Below are 17,894 nucleotides of genomic sequence, written 5' to 3' on the forward strand. Positions count from 1 at the left end.
GCTGCTGGAGCAAGATTGGTGTCGTGAAGCCTTGCGCACGCGCATTTCTGCTGAAATAGATGCCCAATGAGTGCCCAAAAAGCGTTGCAATATGGCCGCCGAGTGGAGGGACTTGCCTAAAAGGACTTTGAATAAGGTGCCCGGTGCAACCTGCCTGTGATGCTGAGGAGGACTCTACCTTGCTCTGTAATGCTGAGGAGGACTCTACCTTGCTCTTTGGTGCTGAGGAGGACTCAACCTTGCTCTGTGGTGCTGAGGAGGACTCTACCTTGCTCTGTGATGACTCTACCTTGCTCTGTGGTGCTGAGGAGGACTCTACCTTGCTCTGTGATGCTGAGGAGGACTCTACCTTGCTCTGTGATGCTGAGGAGGACTCTACCTTGCTCTGTGGTGCTGAGGAGGACTCTACCTTGCTCTTTGGAGCTGAGGAGGACTCTACCTTGCTCTGTGATGACTCTACCTTGCTCTTTGGTGCTGAGGAGGACTCTACCTTGCTCTGTGATGCTGAGGAGGACTCTACCTTGCTCTTTGGTGCTGAGGAGGACTCTACCTTGCTCTTTGGTGCCGTCCTTCTGCTCCATGGACACCAGGGCAGAGAAGTGGGCCTGGTCGTAGGCCAGCACCAGGGGCGAGCGGTGGCACTTGCTAGCTGGGACCTCCAGGGGCAGGTAAATCCCTCCAAATGGAATCGGTGCAAAGGCTGGCAGGAGAGGAGAGTAGAACAAAGCAGGTTAGCCTTTAGCTACCTCGGCTGCAGCCTTTCTATAGGTGGCAAGGCCAACACATCAGCCTCTGTAAATCCATGCATACTTATTTTTTGTCAATAATAGTTGGCTAAACTGCACTTACAGCTTACACATTTCTAGTGCCAACAATTAATGCAGGATAATCAACACACCAACAACAGACAAGAGAAGTCCCAGGCTAAGAAAGTCTTTTTTTGTTGGTAATTACACTAGCAATGTCAGATAGGTGTGTGCAAAAGAAACAGAAGGTTTTAGGGAGGGTGTGTTTAGTAGTTGGCTGCTTGTGCATAGGAAAGAGGTAACACAAGCTGACAGAATCAAACCAGCAGGATCGTGGTTGGCTCCTTTGGTCATCCTTACCCTCACCGCCGGAGTCCCTTAACATGGTGTCGGCCACCACCACGATCGGCCTTCGCAGCACGTGGGCCAGAACAAACACATGGAACTCCTCCAGACTCTCGTACACCGGCTCCTCTGAGGATTCCGCCCTACACACACACACACACACACACACACACGCACACACACACACACACGCACACACACACGCACGCACGCACACACGCAAGGACACACAAACACGTCATGAGTTAGCTAACCTCTCCTGCTTAAGCCAGCCAAATTCATAATTTATGGAAACTGCAATGGCTTGTCGCCACCAGGCTCTACAGAATACTTGTGTGCATTTGCCATGATCATGAAACTATGCAAGTGTTAGAGTATGCAAGTGACTGTTGAAACTATGGAAGAGACTGCTAGTTGTCCATGTGGATTTTGGTCCTGATCCGGTGGCTGTCCTACCCGTTGCTGCCGTTGGCGCTGTAGTGGATTCTGGGTTCGCTGGATGCCAGCTTCAGTAACTCGTTCCACTCCTTCTGCCACTCCTCCTCTGTGTACACCAGGCCCGACTGCGCGGACACACACAGATACAATTTCACACCTGCGCCTACGCACGTCACCAAGGCCTTTACAAAGCAGGTCACGGCAATTACTGACATTACGCCGCAGACACACTTACACAAACAAGGACCTGTTTACATTTACGTTTACATTTATTCATTTAGTTTATATATATTTACATTAGCTTTAGCTTATATCCGAAGCATATGTCAATTATATCACAAGGGCCACTGTCCCGTAAGCACCTTGGGGTTAAGTGGCTTGCTCAAGAGCACAATGATGGAAGCCAGGTATTGAACCCACAATTTTTCAGGCTACTGCATGCTAGTCCAGCTCCTTAACCAGTACGCTATCACCTACCCACCACCATTTCCCAAAAAATATACACCACAGACACACTTACACAACCAAGGACCCGTTTCCCAAAAGGTATATAAGTGTGATAATCTGACTAATACTAATCCTATACTGTAGGTGCTATAGTGTACTGTTGAAGGTGTAATCTGACTAATACTAATGCTATACTGTAGGTGCTATAGTGTGCTGCTTAAGATATAATCTGACTAATACTCGCCGCATCAGCGGGTACTGATGCTGACTGGGAGCTGGGACTCTGATGTCCACAGAGCCACGTTAGCTTAATAATGATGCATGATTGCTCCAGCCTCAGGGAGGGCTGGGTGCCGCGGTGATGTACGAGCACTGGGAGTTCTGACCTCTTTGTTCTGCATGGTCTGCTGCCAGCGCCATCTGCGCCTCAGTGCCTCCCTCTCCTGGCCGTGGTCCATCAGTGCATACAGGGCCTTCCGCAGCATCAGGTCCCGGTCGTGGAAACCCCACATTCCTGCACAGCACAGGACACAATCAAGACCACTGAAAGGTTCAAATACAAAAACAAAAACAAAACTAACACGAGTCACTAGCGACAGACGGACTGGTCTGTGTTTTGGTGCGAAAGAGAACAAACACAGCTGACCAAGGGTGAAAGGGTCTGTGGAATCCAGTGACCGGGTCTGAGGAACACGGTTTGGCACACTGGGAGAAAACAGACCACATGAGACGCCGTCTAGGAACGGATTAATATTCCTCTGATGGGGCTTAATGTTGCAGTTGGCTGTAATTAATTAGCTGCAGTTAATCTTCCCGCGGTCACTCCGGGTTGGCATTTTAACGCTTGGCAGCCGTGCCAAGCATGGCTCCCCCAGACCTGGCACCGGCTAAGGGTTCACCTTAAACGTTCCTGGGACCACCGGTGCGTCTTGCAGCTGGGGGTGGGGGGGTAAACAAATAAACAAATAAATAAATTAAGCTCACCCAGCGAGGCAGCGTGGAGCAGGCAGTTCCCATCTCCGCTAGTGGCCAGCGGGAGCAGGCTCTGGCAGCCCGGACCCACACGAGTCCACCAGTTGAGTCTCCCTGCAGGCACAAAACACAAGAGAGCTTCAGCTTCAGCACACAACTCTGTCTCTTCTCTCTGCATGCTCTGGGGCTTTTTCTGGCTCTTCCAGTTACCAGACAAGCGCTCTACACTTTCACTTTCCTCCTTCCTGTATGCTCCACATGGCTGTGTTCTAGTAAAGACAATCAGCAGCAGCAAGAGTCAGGCCATGACATTACAGTTGTAGCTGTCTGCTGTATAGGTTATAATGTAGACATTAGACAGACCTACTTTATTTCTCATTTGACACTCGTGATCCACTGATACTGTGGTTCTGTAACCTCTTCTTATATATTTTCTGTATCAGGCGAATCTCTCGAAGGTCTTATGTGTCTTAAGCATGGCAGTATGGTTAAGTCAAGTCCAGTCAGTTTTATTTGTATAGCCCATTTAACATGCACAGGGTGCAACCCAAAGCGCTCCACATACAAGACATTGACACATAACAAAAGACAAATGGTGACAACAAGCACAGGACAACGAGGACAGCAAGTGCATCATATCATTTGCAATGGCATTTCTATCTGAAGAGTAGTGATGAAGATTGTGCTCCCTCACCAGCGTGCTCCAGTGCCACCATCATGGACTGCTCGATGAGGTCGCGCTCGATGAAGCCCCGGAAGTCCTCGCGGTAGACGGTGAGGTCGGGGAGCTGGAAGGTGCAGACGGGCGTGTCCAGGAGCGGCTCGGCACTGCCGCTGCCTACGCCCGTGCTGGAGACGTGTGAGCGCGCCAGCGACACGATGGTGGAGCTTGCGTGTGAGATGCCTCTGGAGAGGCGCTTCTCGTTGGCCGCTGAACACACACACACAGACACACACACGGACACACGGACACACACACACGGACGGACACACACACGGACACACGCACACGGACACACACACACGGACACAAATGGCATTACAGCATGTCTGACCACTACTGTGTGACGGTCTAGGGCGAGAAATAAGCGATAACTTTAAGGAATAGTTTCAAATCCTACACGGGCTACTGTGGTGAGAGCCCCAGTTACTGTGCTGCCTACAAAGAGCACAGGCAGTGAATGGGTGGCAGTCATAAAATTGAGTAACCTAACCAACTGAAAAGGTCTATTCCTACTTCATGTTGATAAGGGACCGTTCGGTATTTATGGAATGGACCACCGGAGGAAAATAGGGGAGGGTCATGTCTATTTAATCTTTGTTGACTGAAAACAGCAAAATTTCAAAGTGGCCTGTTTGGTGCATATTTGCATGTAGCTCTCAGTCTCAGTCTTCACACTTCGGGCACCCCTCTCTGCACATCACCTTTACCCCTCGTTTCCTTCTTTTTTGCAGTATAGCCTAGAGAGTAAAATAAAGGCCTCGCGCTGTGGCTGTCGTAGAGACTCAGTGGAGACTGAGGGACATCTAGGCACTAGCAGATTCTAGAGGGAATGTGATTTCTGGCGCCATATTACTTTCTCTTTCGTTCCATAGCAGTCAACATTGAACATGTCAACATTGAACAATAAGGGAGATGTCCCGGGTTTCTCACCCAAAACACGGGAAAATGTCAACATTCGTCCCCATTAAAGTTGGAAGGGTTGCAGTTGTAGCAACAAAGTAGCCTACTTTATTCACGCCTAACAGCCTATATTAATTTGGTCAACTTTATACAGCCCTAAAAGGGCTACATTTACCTTTGGCTTACTTTTAGTTTACCATGGAACTTTAAATAGTGTGCATGCTTAACATTAGTAAAGCTGAAATGCTTCATTCATCCACATCCAGCTCCTAACGTTTTGACCATACCAACTGGCATACCAACTGACCATGTTCTTGCCCATCTCTAGCTTTGCTGTCTCCATCCTTTCTGTTTTTGTTGTTTGCAAAAACATATAGTATTTATTGGTAACCAGCAAATTGGTTAGTGCAAATTGTTAATCGCTGTCATTCTCTCTCCTGCGCAAACAAAAATGTGTTACGTTCCATGTAGCCTAGTGCGTAATTCTGCTTCATAAAGTTGAACAAATACATTTGTTTTTTTCACAGAAAAATATAAAATAGCCAGTTTATGGTCTACAGTGCAGAGTTGTTAAGTTATGACAGGCCCGATGGCAGGGCTAATGTTATGAGAGTACTAAAATATGGGATTTTCTACGGGAAAATATTAAAACGGCAGGACAGCGGGAGAAAAGTTAAAATACATGATAAACACAGAAAAAGTTGGCATGTATGTTTCGATGATTATTTGTGAAAGAACGTTATCAGTGTCTTCATGGCGCAAAGCAGCGCGGGCGAAGACAGTGACAATTGGCAGGGGAGGGTCATGTCTTTTTTGACAATTCTGTCGGAGGGTCATTGAAAAATGTATTGCAGGCAAGGGAGAGTCATGCAACTTTTGACTGAAGCACTCAAAATCCCTCCGGTGGCGCCTTCAATAAATAACGAACAGTCCCTACACATCTACATTTATTCTAATAAATACTTACAATATCATAGCCATACTAAAGTCATAGCCATTATAATGTTAAGCCATCACACAATACTATGAAGTCTTCTATCAAAACTGGGATATAAACATTTCTGGTTTTGCAGAGATACCAAAGGTCATGAGTGTAGTGCTCTGCTGGTGTGCAGCTCCAATGTCAATGTGCAGTGACCTATACCGAGCGAGCGGATGAGCAAGCGAACAAGCATACCTTGCACCACCTCATCCTGCCGGTGCAGGAGCGGACGGCTCACTCGAGCCACCTCCTTTTCGGGGGGAGGGTAGTCCCTCTCTTCCACAAATGAATATGTCAAGGTGTCCGTGTGCACCTGCCTCAGCTGCTCAAAGTCGCTGAGGGCAGCGGTCAGATCCCAGTTCTTGCCTGCAGGGGCATAACGGATGCGTTAGGGTCATATTAGATCAAGGAGTCAAAGAACAACAGCAAACAAACAAACCCAAGCCTCTCTTCTGGGGAATCCAGGGGGAAATTCATGGCTGCTAATCAGTCATGGCTTGACAGTGAACCAACAGCGGCACAATTGCTTATCTTCACCAGCGGCTGCTGACTCAGTTTCGCCGGCAACATTAAAATGAATCCACCGGCTTCTGTTGTACTGGTCAGGGAAGGCCGCCACGTTAGCAGGACAACACATTTTTAACCTATATTGCTTTATCTGCAAGGCGTGTTGCTAGGCAACCGGAAAAAAAGGGGTGGGCAGCGAACAGTGTCCCGACTTTACCTCACTGCGTATGGATTACCTAACTAGCAGTGTTGGCTGAGAGGCCGCGCAAACCGGCTGAGCTCTGAGCTAGGCTGGGCTGGAGCTTCACAGCAGCGTTTACGCACGGCCCCTCTGCACAGCCAGAGATACGGATGCCCCCGAGCACAGAGCGCTCTCTCTATTAACAACAACTGTGTGAGAACGGATGAAAGGAGAACAGACAGGGGAGGGAGAGGAAGAGGAAGAGAGGAGAAGAGAGGGGGAGGGATGGGACAGAAGAGAGGAAGGAGGAATAGAAAGAGCTTGTGCTCCAGGGAGAGAGAGAGGACTACCTTCTAGTAGGTCTCGGGCCAATCCTGGTTCAGCTCCAGTAGAACGGACAAAGTCGGACAGGACTGCGTCCATATCCAAAGTCATGTGATCATGAATTTACAATGTGGCAGGCGGCATCAGGGGAGAGAAATGTAAGACACACACACCCACATACGCGCACACACGCGCGCACACACGCGCACACACGCACACACACACACACACACACACACACACGCTGGGTCTTCAAAGGGGCCTCCCTTTACAGCCACACCTGGAAAAAGAAGAGGGAAACACAATATGAGTTGGGAGTTTCCTGGTCCACTAACGGCTACAAAAGAGTGCAGGTAACCTCATTATTCTACAGCAACAGAAATAAATACTCGTAATAGAACACACTCGCAGACAGACACACACACAAAAACATAGAAACGGTCGATGCAGGACACACACACACACACACACACACACACACACAAACAAACACGACAAACCGTGTCTACATCCAGACACACGCAAGTCCACATGCCTTTGACCCCAATAAGAGCGTCTGGAACAGTACATTAGCATTCTGCCCATCATTGGAATTCACTGACCCTTACGGGTCACACGGTTATCTCATGACTGGGGCTGCTGTGTGTTGTGCGGCGAGGCTCAGGGCTGTTGTGCTGCCGCCCGGGCGAGGGCCTCGCTCAGTGGAAGGCAGTGAAACAGCATCACGCAAGCGGAACAACATGCCTGGAAATAATTCCTGTCCAACGAGTTTCATTCGGTATCTCTTTAATCCATTAACATTACAGCACCGTTAACTGTCAACTGACATTGACTCAAGTGGCTTTACAAAGCCCAAGGCCCGATCCACCTGGAGGAAGCACTTCATGGTGGTCCTTTGAATGACTGACACTGCTGCTGCAAGTATAGGCCTATTTCTATCTAACACAGAGAGATGGAGGTGCCCACGGCTGTGTATGTGTATTTTTTTGTGTGTGTGTGTGTGTGTGTGTGTGTGTCACAGCCTAGCCAATCAAACACTCCAGTGGCTATGTGGCGGGTCAGAACAGTTCCTCTGCCCCCTTTGCCATGTGTCTCCGTGGCGCGTGGGAGCTTAGCACAGTGGACCTTCTGTTCAGCCCACGGAAGGCACTGGAAGGACGAGATGAAAGGTGAGATCATGAACGGTGCAGTCAGGCAGTAGCCACCCACACTCTTTCTCTCTCACACACACACACACACACATTGCCACTTCCCAATCACAAGCTGCTATGGAAACACTGATAAGGTGTCATCTAGGTGTCAATATTGACTCAGAGAAGCAACAATATTACCATGGTGAACAGCAACAGGGCTAGGGTCATATGCGATGCTATGACAACACAATTAGTCCAAAAGAAAGAGCCAAGAAAACAAATCACATTTCGATCATGCCCTGTATACGGTAGGTTGTCATTTACAACTAAAAAAATATTCTGCATCACCATTGAAGTAGAAACGGCTCTGTTCGGTAGAGTCAACTCTGGTCTAGCCTAAATGACATGTAAAAAATGCTGAGAGGCGGTCTGCCTTACCAACACATACACCTTCTACATTTACATTTGGACATATAGCTGATGCTTTTAATATCCAACGTGACTCACAAAAAAGGAAACCATCAAGGTATAGTGCAGTGGTTCTCAAAGTGTGGGCTGGGCCCCACTAGTGGGGAATAGAGACATGACAGGTGGGGTGTGATGGGTAGGGGGACATTTGTTTTTTTGTGCCCATCTTTAATAATACCTTTCTTTTTTGACAAGGAAGATCATATATTCAAAACAAAATAGCCACGCACAAACATACAAGTCATAAACACACCGACATGAATTCAAATAACATCTGATCCAGCGGACCGAGACGGGAAATGTAACATGGAACTAAAACGCAAAAAAATATATATATATATTTTAAAGGAACCGTATGTAAGAAATGTATTTCAATGAATCATAAAATGGCGCTGACATGTCACTAGATATTAAGAAATCATGTTCATTTTAAAATACTTATATCACTGACAACAGTAGTCCGGCCAGGATATTGTCATTTAAAAAGTAAAGTTGCAGCCCTCAACTGATGTTGCCACCCTCCACCTATCTACTAATCACAAAGTCAGTAGTGTTTCGGCATCTGGGTTGCCAGCTCTGCCAATCAGAGGGGAAGGGGATACACCGCTCTACAGTAATTTGAAAGTGATTGTAGTACCAGTTTTGACCACAATCTTACATACGGTTCCTTTAACGTTACCATTTTGCCGGGTTGATGGGTTCAAGTGGGGCTTTAAAAATTCCCCACTTCCAAAGTGGGAAATGACAGAAAAAGTTTGAGGACCACTGGTATAGTGTGACTAGGACACATGTTAGTGCAGCAATAAGTACTACTCACATAGAAGCGAAGTTAAGTCAAGAGAAGAAGCAGGGATGGACAGAATAAACAAGGGTGTGGTATGTGTAGATTAAGCATGTCCAGTGGGTAGTAGTGCTAGGAGAGGAGGTACTCTCTGAAGACTTGGGTCTTCAGGAGGTTTCTGAAGATAGCGAGGAACGTCCCTGCTCTGGTAGGAACTGGTAGTTTGTTCCACCGGCGGGGAACTCCTGGTGAGAAAAGTTTGGATTGCTGTGAGCATACTGGAAGTGTATTTAGCCAGAGTCTATAGCTGCTTTCAGATACAACCTCCGGAGTATATGCGGAGCTTTGTCAAATGGAGGTCCGACCCTTTAGGTGATTCAGATATGATGCTAACATGCTGACATTATGCGGTCATATGTGTGAACGACACCGACGCACATTAACAGGATCTCTGTGTGGTTGAACAGCTTGAATGTGGTTGAACACGCACATGAACAGAATCTCCACATGTTCTTCGCTTCGTTCAGACACAGCTCATTTACATAATGTCCGCCAAAAATACTAGGAGGGGAGCAGTAGAACAACCGGCTAAGTTCGGACTTCCAAATGACCGTTTATGTTGTTCAGATATAAGGCCCAGCCGTTTAACATCCGTAGAACCTTCGGTCTTACACGTAGGTCTGAATGCAGCTAACATCAACATCGGCCTCATCCAATCTTCAACTCCTCCTCCACCTCCTCCCCCTGCGACTACTGCTGCTGCCACCACCACTGAGTCTGAATCAAAATCGCCCTCATCCCATCCTTTCAACTCCTCCTCCTGCCACCACTGCCCCTCTGACTCAACCAACTTTTCACAAAGCCGAATGAGTCATGGGCTCTCTCCCTCTTTTCCTTCCATTCGCTCCCTCTCTCTCTCTCTCTCCCTCCATTTCTCTCTTTCCTCCTCTCTATCCCTCTCCCCTCCTCCCACCACACAAAGACATGCCGCTTGTGTCCCAGATAGGGCTGTAAAGGTACAAGTATTCACACCGAACAGGACATTAGGACATTAGGTTCTATACTGAATGTACCAACTGCAGTCTTAAACAGTAGTGAACAGTAGGCTTTTGTAGTAGTTGCGTACTGACCATGTTTCAAATTTGAATTCCCACACAAACATATCAAGTGGCGGACCATATGTCAGTTCAGTTAATTAATAAAGGCATTTGACACTTTTTCAAAATACTGCTCCTGCTTAGGTGTTGAGAATCAGCAATATTGTCAGTTAATGTTAGGCTAGCAGCACTTAAAGGGTTATTGTACCGAAAATTAACCGAACCATGACTTCAATGTACATACCGAATCGTGATTTCTGTGTGCCGTTACATCCCTAGTCCCAGACCCAATAAGTGATCAGAGAGTGTAGGCCCCGAGTGATGCATTTTTAACCCTGCAGAGCTCAGGGATCTGCTCACGAGCCTCACTTCCCCCATGTCTCCTTAACAAGCTGCTAGTGTCCCATCATCATAACAAACAGGCTGAGCATCAAAAGAAACCGTGAGTGAGGCAATAAAAGCCACGAAATCCTCCCTCTTGAGAGTTATAGGATGACATTCCTGGAACTACTTCTGGAGTAGTGATTTGTCAAGACAACTCTGGGACAGGTAAATAGTCCCTGCGATTTAATGTCACAGGCAAACATAATGTTTAGAGAAAGGCCCTCGCTGTGGCAATGGAGTGCTTACTTCAGCCGGAGAGACGTAAGTTGTGAAACAAACAGCCGGCAGCATTGGCTACACTACCACAGTTTCAGAGCACAGCACGGCTCCAGAGGTATGAGTCAGCTTACTTTCTCCTGCAGGTTGAGCGCATACACACACACACACACACACACACACACTCTGACAGCAACCTCTCTCTCTCTCTCTCTCTCTCTCTGGATGCTGTGGAAGTAGGCCGACTCCTGTCCCTGCCCCGCACCCCTCCCCTTGCAGTGCTCCGATTGGCCTGTGAGCCTCAGCAGGAGCTGCGAGTGGATGCCAGCGGTCAGAACTCAGAACTGACTGGACGAGCCGTAGGGGTTTTGGGTGCAAAGCGAGCAGAGGTCTAGCACACAGACAAGAGGGGGCTGTCTCCCCACACAGCCACTCCACCCTCTTCACATCTTAGGGTGCAGGTAGGCTACACGTGATGTCCGCAGACAGTGCTCCGCGCAACATCTAAAGAGACGGGCTCATTTGTATCTCAAAAGTACCCGTCATTTCCCAACTATTAGCCGCGGCTTATACATTGATTTTGCAAAATTTCTTGTTTCTTTTAACTTGCATGAAACACTGTCCTGCGGCAAAGGAAATTATCATAAAACTGTATTACATGATGTGTGTCTTCTCATGGCACATGTGTCTTAGAACACCTCTAATGTAGTCAGCATATGCATAGCACTATCAAGATGATAAAACCTATACATGGCTACAGGTACATATCAGTGATTTAGTATCTGATTACAAAAGCAGACTTGCTGTCCAAATTTATCCCACTCAAACACACCGGGACCTGTGGCTAACATGACAGGTCTCTTTGGCTCAGCCAATTTACTCATTTTATTGTTATGGACACGTCAGTCAGCACACAAAGCCAAGCTCTCAGTCAAAGTTTTAAAAATAGTACAGCAATGACTAAAGGCTTTTAGGTCTATTACATGTATTCATTTAGCAGACACTGTTGTCCAAAGCGACTTATATATGTCAACTATATTACAAGGGATTACATTGTCCCGAGAGAAACTTGGGTTTAAGTGCAGGGTCTGATCTCGGCTGAACAAAACTCAGTTTATCAACGTGCCATATCAACTTGTAGTTGTATTCCCAGGGGACAAACACCGGCATCTGTCCTGCAAGTCGCTTAGCATAACTGCCACCCCAAAACAATGTCTTGCCACCCCTAACGCCACTCCAGTTTCGCATATGAAAGTATTTTTTATTAAAATATGCTAACATTGACGCTTTGAGCGAATCTCGCAACACTAATATGAATTTGAAAAATTGTCGTGGCCCACAATAATGTGAACACTCTTGCTTGAAAAATGGTTCCACCCCTGGCTTTTTTTATATATATATATATATATATATATATATATATATATATATATATATATATATATATTTGGGCTTTTTGTGCCTTTAATTTTGATAGGACAGTAGAGAATGACAGGAAGCGAGTGGGAGAGAGAGTCGGGGTGGGATCCGGAAAGGGCCACGGGGCGGGAATCGAACCCGGGTCGCCAGCATACGGTGCAGGTGCCCCAGCCAGTTGCGCCACAGCTGGGGCCGCAGACTGATATTCTAAACAAATGTTTACTGGCGCTCCGACCACTGATTGGTGGGAGACCGCATTCTGAACGTACAATCACTATGGATATTTCTGTGCTCTGAAGTCGTGTAGACATTTAAGATTTCAACACGGACTGTCGATTGTCAAACTGAGGAAATTATTTACAGGTTAGCCCAAAAAATCGTGTAAAACAGTTGATCAGACACTAGGTGTACAAATCCTCTCAATTGATGTGCATCATTTAAACTTTATGCTTTAAACTTTAAAGCATTTACTAAATTAAAAGGCATAAATATTGTACGTTTTGTACGCACAGTCAACACACACACACACACACACACACACACACACACACACACGTCCATGCAGACACAAAATGTTGGTGCTGCATGGACTATGCTTATGAAGGAGTTTAGTCATACTAACCACCACACACTGTGCAGACAGTGTCTGCAGGAGTACACTTGGACATTCAAGAGGTTGACAGATATGGGTTTTTCTTAGTTAATCAGCAAAAATCGGCCTGATTAGTCGGCCTATCGCTACATTAGACACAGGATCACACTGCTACTGCCCTTCACGCCTCTGGCGACTAAAGGAAAGAGTGCTGAGGCTGCACGTGGAGTGACAAGCACACATCTGAAACAATCCCAGAGGATAGGAGAGGAGAGGAGAAGAGCCGCACAAAAGAACCCTGTAGTTGCAGAGGAATGGCGATCATGTGTTCGTGGAGAGACACGCCACAGCGAGAACGAGGCTCTGAAAGTGGTCAGGGCTTCAAGCCAGCAACCAAAGACCAAACCAAGACTTGGCCTAAAATACCACAACTACAAACAAAAACATACAAAACAAAACAAAACAAAACAAACGCTATACACACATACACTGCTTTGTCATGCGTCATGGGGCAGTGTGTTGTCTCCAGTGTTGAGGACCACCGTGACGGCATTTGTCCAGTGTCCACACAAGCTGTGAGCAGAGTAGCCCGTACAGCCCACCTCGGCCACACAACAATAGAGTTTAGTTCAGGCAGCAGGAAGGCACAGATTTTCTGCACAGGCAGACCAGGCTTTTGTCCACTTACATAATGTGTGCCGCGGCCGCTGTCAACACGTGGGCCGCTTTGAGAAGCTGGGGATGGCCAGGGACAGACAGCCGAGGTCAGAGCGGTCGCGGCCATTGTGTTCCGCTGTGCCATGCGCCGTTGTTGTGCTCTGGTCAGAGACAGCGGAGAAGCAGCGGCGGAGGTGGAAGGGGTGTGTGTGTGTGTGTGTGTGTGTGTGTGTGTGTGTGTGTGTGTGTGTGTGTGTGTGTGTGTGTGTGTGTGTGTGTGTGTGTGTGTGTGTGAGCAGATGGAGAGACTAAAGCGGTGTTCACACAGAGATGCTTTTTTTCACCTTCTGGCATTTGACCTCAATTGTTCCTCTATGGAACGATGGCCTGGTATCACTGGACTCTTTCAATTAATTTCACTTTGTGACAAGAGTCTGGAACGCCTATTGGAACGTCTATTGGGAAATGTTTCCAATCATAGCATCCTAATGGGCTGGACCAATGATTTCAAAAGTTCAGAGATTCCTAATGTTACTTCCTACTATGCCGATAACCTTTACAAAAATTATAATAAACCACATGGGCAGTAAGGAATCAATGTACCTTTGCTGTATAAATTTACACATTTTTCAAACTGCAATTCTTTGGTGCTTGCTGGCGCTGCTACTACCATTTAATTGCTTCCACTGGCACTTTCGATAACGAAACTAATGCTCTAATGCAACTCTGCTTGCTGCATTGAGCAAGCTGCAAGGTAGTTTTCTAACTCAGTTTTACGTCTCATAGCAAGAACACACACACACACACACACACACACACAACCAATTTCTCATGTTTTTTTAAACAATGCAATGCTAGTGTCTATGTGAAACAGTGAATATTACCTCTATGTGAATAAATAACACATCCCTTAAAACTCCTAACAGACCTCAGAGAGAGCCTATAATGAGCTCAAGATTGCCTGCCACTAAGACGGGCAAAAGCAAGTGGACCAGAGGGCAGACAACAGGTCTACAGCAACAACGTGCGTGGTCTTCTGGACGGTGAGCTACTCGGGGCCGGGTTGTGGCCAGGTGGTGGCAGACGGGGCAGGACTAACGGGACTCATAGGCAGCTGCTGCTGCGCTGCACCTGATGCCTCGCCTCGCCTCGCCTGACAGGACAGGACGTTACTGGCCTTGTGATTGGCAAAGCAGCCAACTCCTCGAGTTGTGTGACCCGTGCAATTTTCCACTGCGTCTCTGGTCTGTGTCTGTGAACCCTCTACTTCACTGCTCAGACGTATTTCTGTGTGAATGCGTGTGTGTGTGTGTGTTGTGTTGTGTTGTGTGTGTCTGTCCGAGAGAGAGAGAGAGAGAGGGAGAGAGAGAGAGAGAGAGAGAGAGAGAAAAAGAGAGAGACAGAAAGAGACAGTCTGAAAAAAAGACAGAACCTGTGTGTGTGTGTTGGAGCAAGAGTGAAGAGAAAGGAGAGGTGAGCGAGCGAGTACCAGAAAAAAAGGCAGCCGGCGGCATGTGTGTGCCAGAAAACCAAATCCTGTCGGTGAGCACACATTGTGTCCCAGTGCACTAGAGGTCAGATAGAGAGATGAGAGGACAACACAGCCTGAATCAACAAACAGCATGCTTCAGCCCCACCCCCTCACGCCCAACACCCAATCAGCTCTCTCCACAGCCTTCATCTGTCCAATCACCTGTGCCCTCCACTAAACACACTCCATCCATTGTTTTGTGATCGGGGGCAACGCTATCAGCTTACATTTGTCTGATGCTTCAAACAACCATTACACACTCAAAGCAAGCAGATCTCGACAGAAAAGCAAATACAGGTGTGTGAGTGGGGCATTGGCTTGCTAATCATGTTAGATCAGAGCTGGGTGAGGGTGGGGGTGGGGGTGGGGTGGATTACATAACGCCTCGCGGTGAGCGAGCGATGGCCACATCAGGGAGGGGAAGGGGGGCGGGGTTGGGGTCTGAAGGATTGCTGAGTCTTAACCCAGTTCTGCTCAGGCAACGTAGCCCATCCCATGTTCCCGTAAGCGTGTGTGTGTGTGCGTTTGTGTGTATGTGTGTGTGTGTGTACGTATGTATAAGAGGCTTGAGTGCGCATGTATGTGTCGGTGTCTGTGTCGGCTATAGGCCATATTACATAAGCTGCCAGTGTAGGATAAGCATCGCTGTGAGCACTGCAGTGAGCTGCTCTCTTGAGTAGTTAGAAGGAGACACTTCTGCCAAGCGCAGCAGAGCTAGGAAGTGTTTACCGCAGAACAGCATAAAATAAAAGACTGCAATAAACCCTGCCACTGCACTGCATCCTCTTACTCTCTCTCACATGTTTAAGTGTGTAAAGGATGGTGTGTGTGTGTGTGCGTGTGTGTGTGTGTGTGGGGGGGGGGTGCAAGCTGAAGCTGACTCCTGGGGACCAGAGTGACCATGGTGCACTTCCTGTAACTATTAGTGCTCACCCACCTCCTATAAATCAATACAGCTCATTGTCTTGGCCACCCACTATCTATAAATCAATACAGCTCATTATCTTGGCCATTCACCTCCACTCAGGGCCAAAGAGTGCATAGTGAGCAAATTAGGGGTGGGCGATATATATCGTCTGCGATAATATCGTGATTGTTGTTTTAACGATGTGCAGATTGACATTATCGAGTATTTAAATGACTTATGGGGAAAAAACACTCGAAATCACGCACTGAAGACTCATACATTCCCAGGAGGTAGGCTTTGCGGGAGAAGTGCAGCAGAGCAAGTGTCACGTGATCACTAGTCCCACGCAGCCTAATGTTAACTTTGTGCAGGGAGAGCAGCCTACTTGGGATTTTATGCGGCTACTTCTGTTCAAGTAGCATTGATGAGACAGTCATGTTTTTTCCTACACGGTATTATATGGAGAGAAAACATTAGCCTTTGAGTATTTTAATAGTCAGTTGTAAACAAATAACTATTCTCATGTAACTCTTTTGTAAATGGACTGAAGTTCGCTCTAAATATCTACGTTTACCAGTTATGCTAACCGTTAGCATCTCTATGGGATTTCTCATATACATTAGCCATAAGCTAACGCATTAGTTTCTATAACTTGGAATGCTAACCTACGTGATTGCTCTAAAACAAAACATAGAAGGAAATAACTGAGATGTAGGCTACTCTGTTGGTCTGCTCTTAGTTTTACAGTGAATCCTATGTAAAGGTTTGAAAGGAACTTCAGCGTAGGACTTTCTCTTGGGAAACTGTTAGACCTATTCATCTTCTCTAATGTAGCTGGCTAGACCATGTCATTGCCACACACACAAGTGGGGGCTGAATTGGAAATGTGTCAGAGTGACAATGCATTGGTTGATTTGGTTAAAAAGTCGCAGGTTAGGTTATTGGTTATTATTGTAATGATGCTATTATTATTATTATTATTATTATTATTATTATATGCTATAAATAATTAGCTGTAAAGTAACTCAGACTTTAACAAAACATTTTTTTTAAAGGATAGACTAATTATCGTTATCGTCAAAATCACAAAAAATATCGAGATATTATTTTTTGTCCATATCGCCCACCCCTAGTGAGCAAATGAGCACATGGGAGAAGACCTGCAGAGGTGGACAAAAAAAGAGGGGAGAACGAGGGGAAATAAAAGAGGGATTAAAAGAGAGAAAGAGAGGGGGAGAGGAGGTGGGGGAAGTAGAGAGGGTGTAGATGTGTAAGAAAAGAAAAAAAGTGTACGGAAGAGATGAGTGGAGATAGAGAGGGAATAAAGAGGGGAAATAAAAAACAGGGCATACAAGAGGGCGAGAGAGGGAGAGAGGAGGTGGGGAAGTACGGAAGAGATGAGTGGAGATAAGCATGAGCCCTGAGCAAGGCATTAATGTCCGCACTGAATCTGGCATTTATTAATAAATATTTATCTGCGTGCTGCGGTGGGAAACAAAAACAGCCCCGAGTGAATCGGCACCACTCTGACCAAACATGGCCGTGTGCGCATGATGGGCAGGGAGGCGAAGGACGCTGTGCCTGCGTGCATGAAAGGAACAAGGGATAGAAGGATGGAGGAAGAGGAAGACAGCGTCCGTGTGTGTGTGTGTGTGTGTGTGTGTGTGTGTGTGTGTGTGCTCTTGTCCTGAAATGGCTCTTGAGGAGGGGCCAAGCTGAGGCCAGTCTGCTGGTGAGAGGGCGAGAGGAATGCACTCTGCTCCGAGAGAGAGAGAGAGAGAGAGAGAGAGAGAGTGTGAGGCCACTGGCATCCCACCCTTGCTGAGGGCGAGCCACGCGACTCACCCGACTCTCCCTGGCCCCAGCAAACACAGCAGCAACACAAAGAGCTCCAATCATCACACGGTGCCCTCGCCAGCCCTGCACTGCCCTCTCCACTGTTCCGTGTCATTCTCTGAGAATCTTCTACTGAATTGCTCTGCGTCATTACCCCTTCTGTTGCTTCAATTTTTCAATATTCTTTTCAATATCTATCATCTATCTCTTTTCCCACTCCATCCCCGTTTCCCATTCTATATTCTCCTCTCCTCCTCATGCTCTGTTTAGCTCCTGTCCATCCTCCTTTGCTTTTTCAGCACAATAT

General features: G+C 47.0%; 1 protein-coding gene across 1 annotated transcript in view; it reads right to left on the reverse strand.

Moving 5' to 3' along the window:
* Positions 1 to 17,894, reverse strand: part of otud7b (OTU deubiquitinase 7B) — a 38,184-nt gene that overhangs the window by 7,949 nt on the left and 12,341 nt on the right. The window contains exons 2-9 of the mRNA XM_042106496.1: positions 6,593 to 6,846; positions 5,750 to 5,920; positions 3,643 to 3,879; positions 2,961 to 3,062; positions 2,363 to 2,490; positions 1,548 to 1,654; positions 1,107 to 1,234; positions 551 to 700 (exon numbers count right to left, since the gene is read on the reverse strand). Of these exons, the coding sequence (XP_041962430.1) occupies positions 551 to 700; positions 1,107 to 1,234; positions 1,548 to 1,654; positions 2,363 to 2,490; positions 2,961 to 3,062; positions 3,643 to 3,879; positions 5,750 to 5,920; positions 6,593 to 6,677 (1,108 nt within the window). The 5' untranslated portion in view covers positions 6,678 to 6,846. The remainder of the gene's footprint in view (positions 1 to 550; positions 701 to 1,106; positions 1,235 to 1,547; positions 1,655 to 2,362; positions 2,491 to 2,960; positions 3,063 to 3,642; positions 3,880 to 5,749; positions 5,921 to 6,592; positions 6,847 to 17,894) is intronic.

The sequence above is a fragment of the Alosa sapidissima genome, chromosome 10 (assembly GCF_018492685.1).
Source record: "Alosa sapidissima isolate fAloSap1 chromosome 10, fAloSap1.pri, whole genome shotgun sequence".
Taxonomy (NCBI): domain Eukaryota; kingdom Metazoa; phylum Chordata; class Actinopteri; order Clupeiformes; family Clupeidae; genus Alosa; species Alosa sapidissima.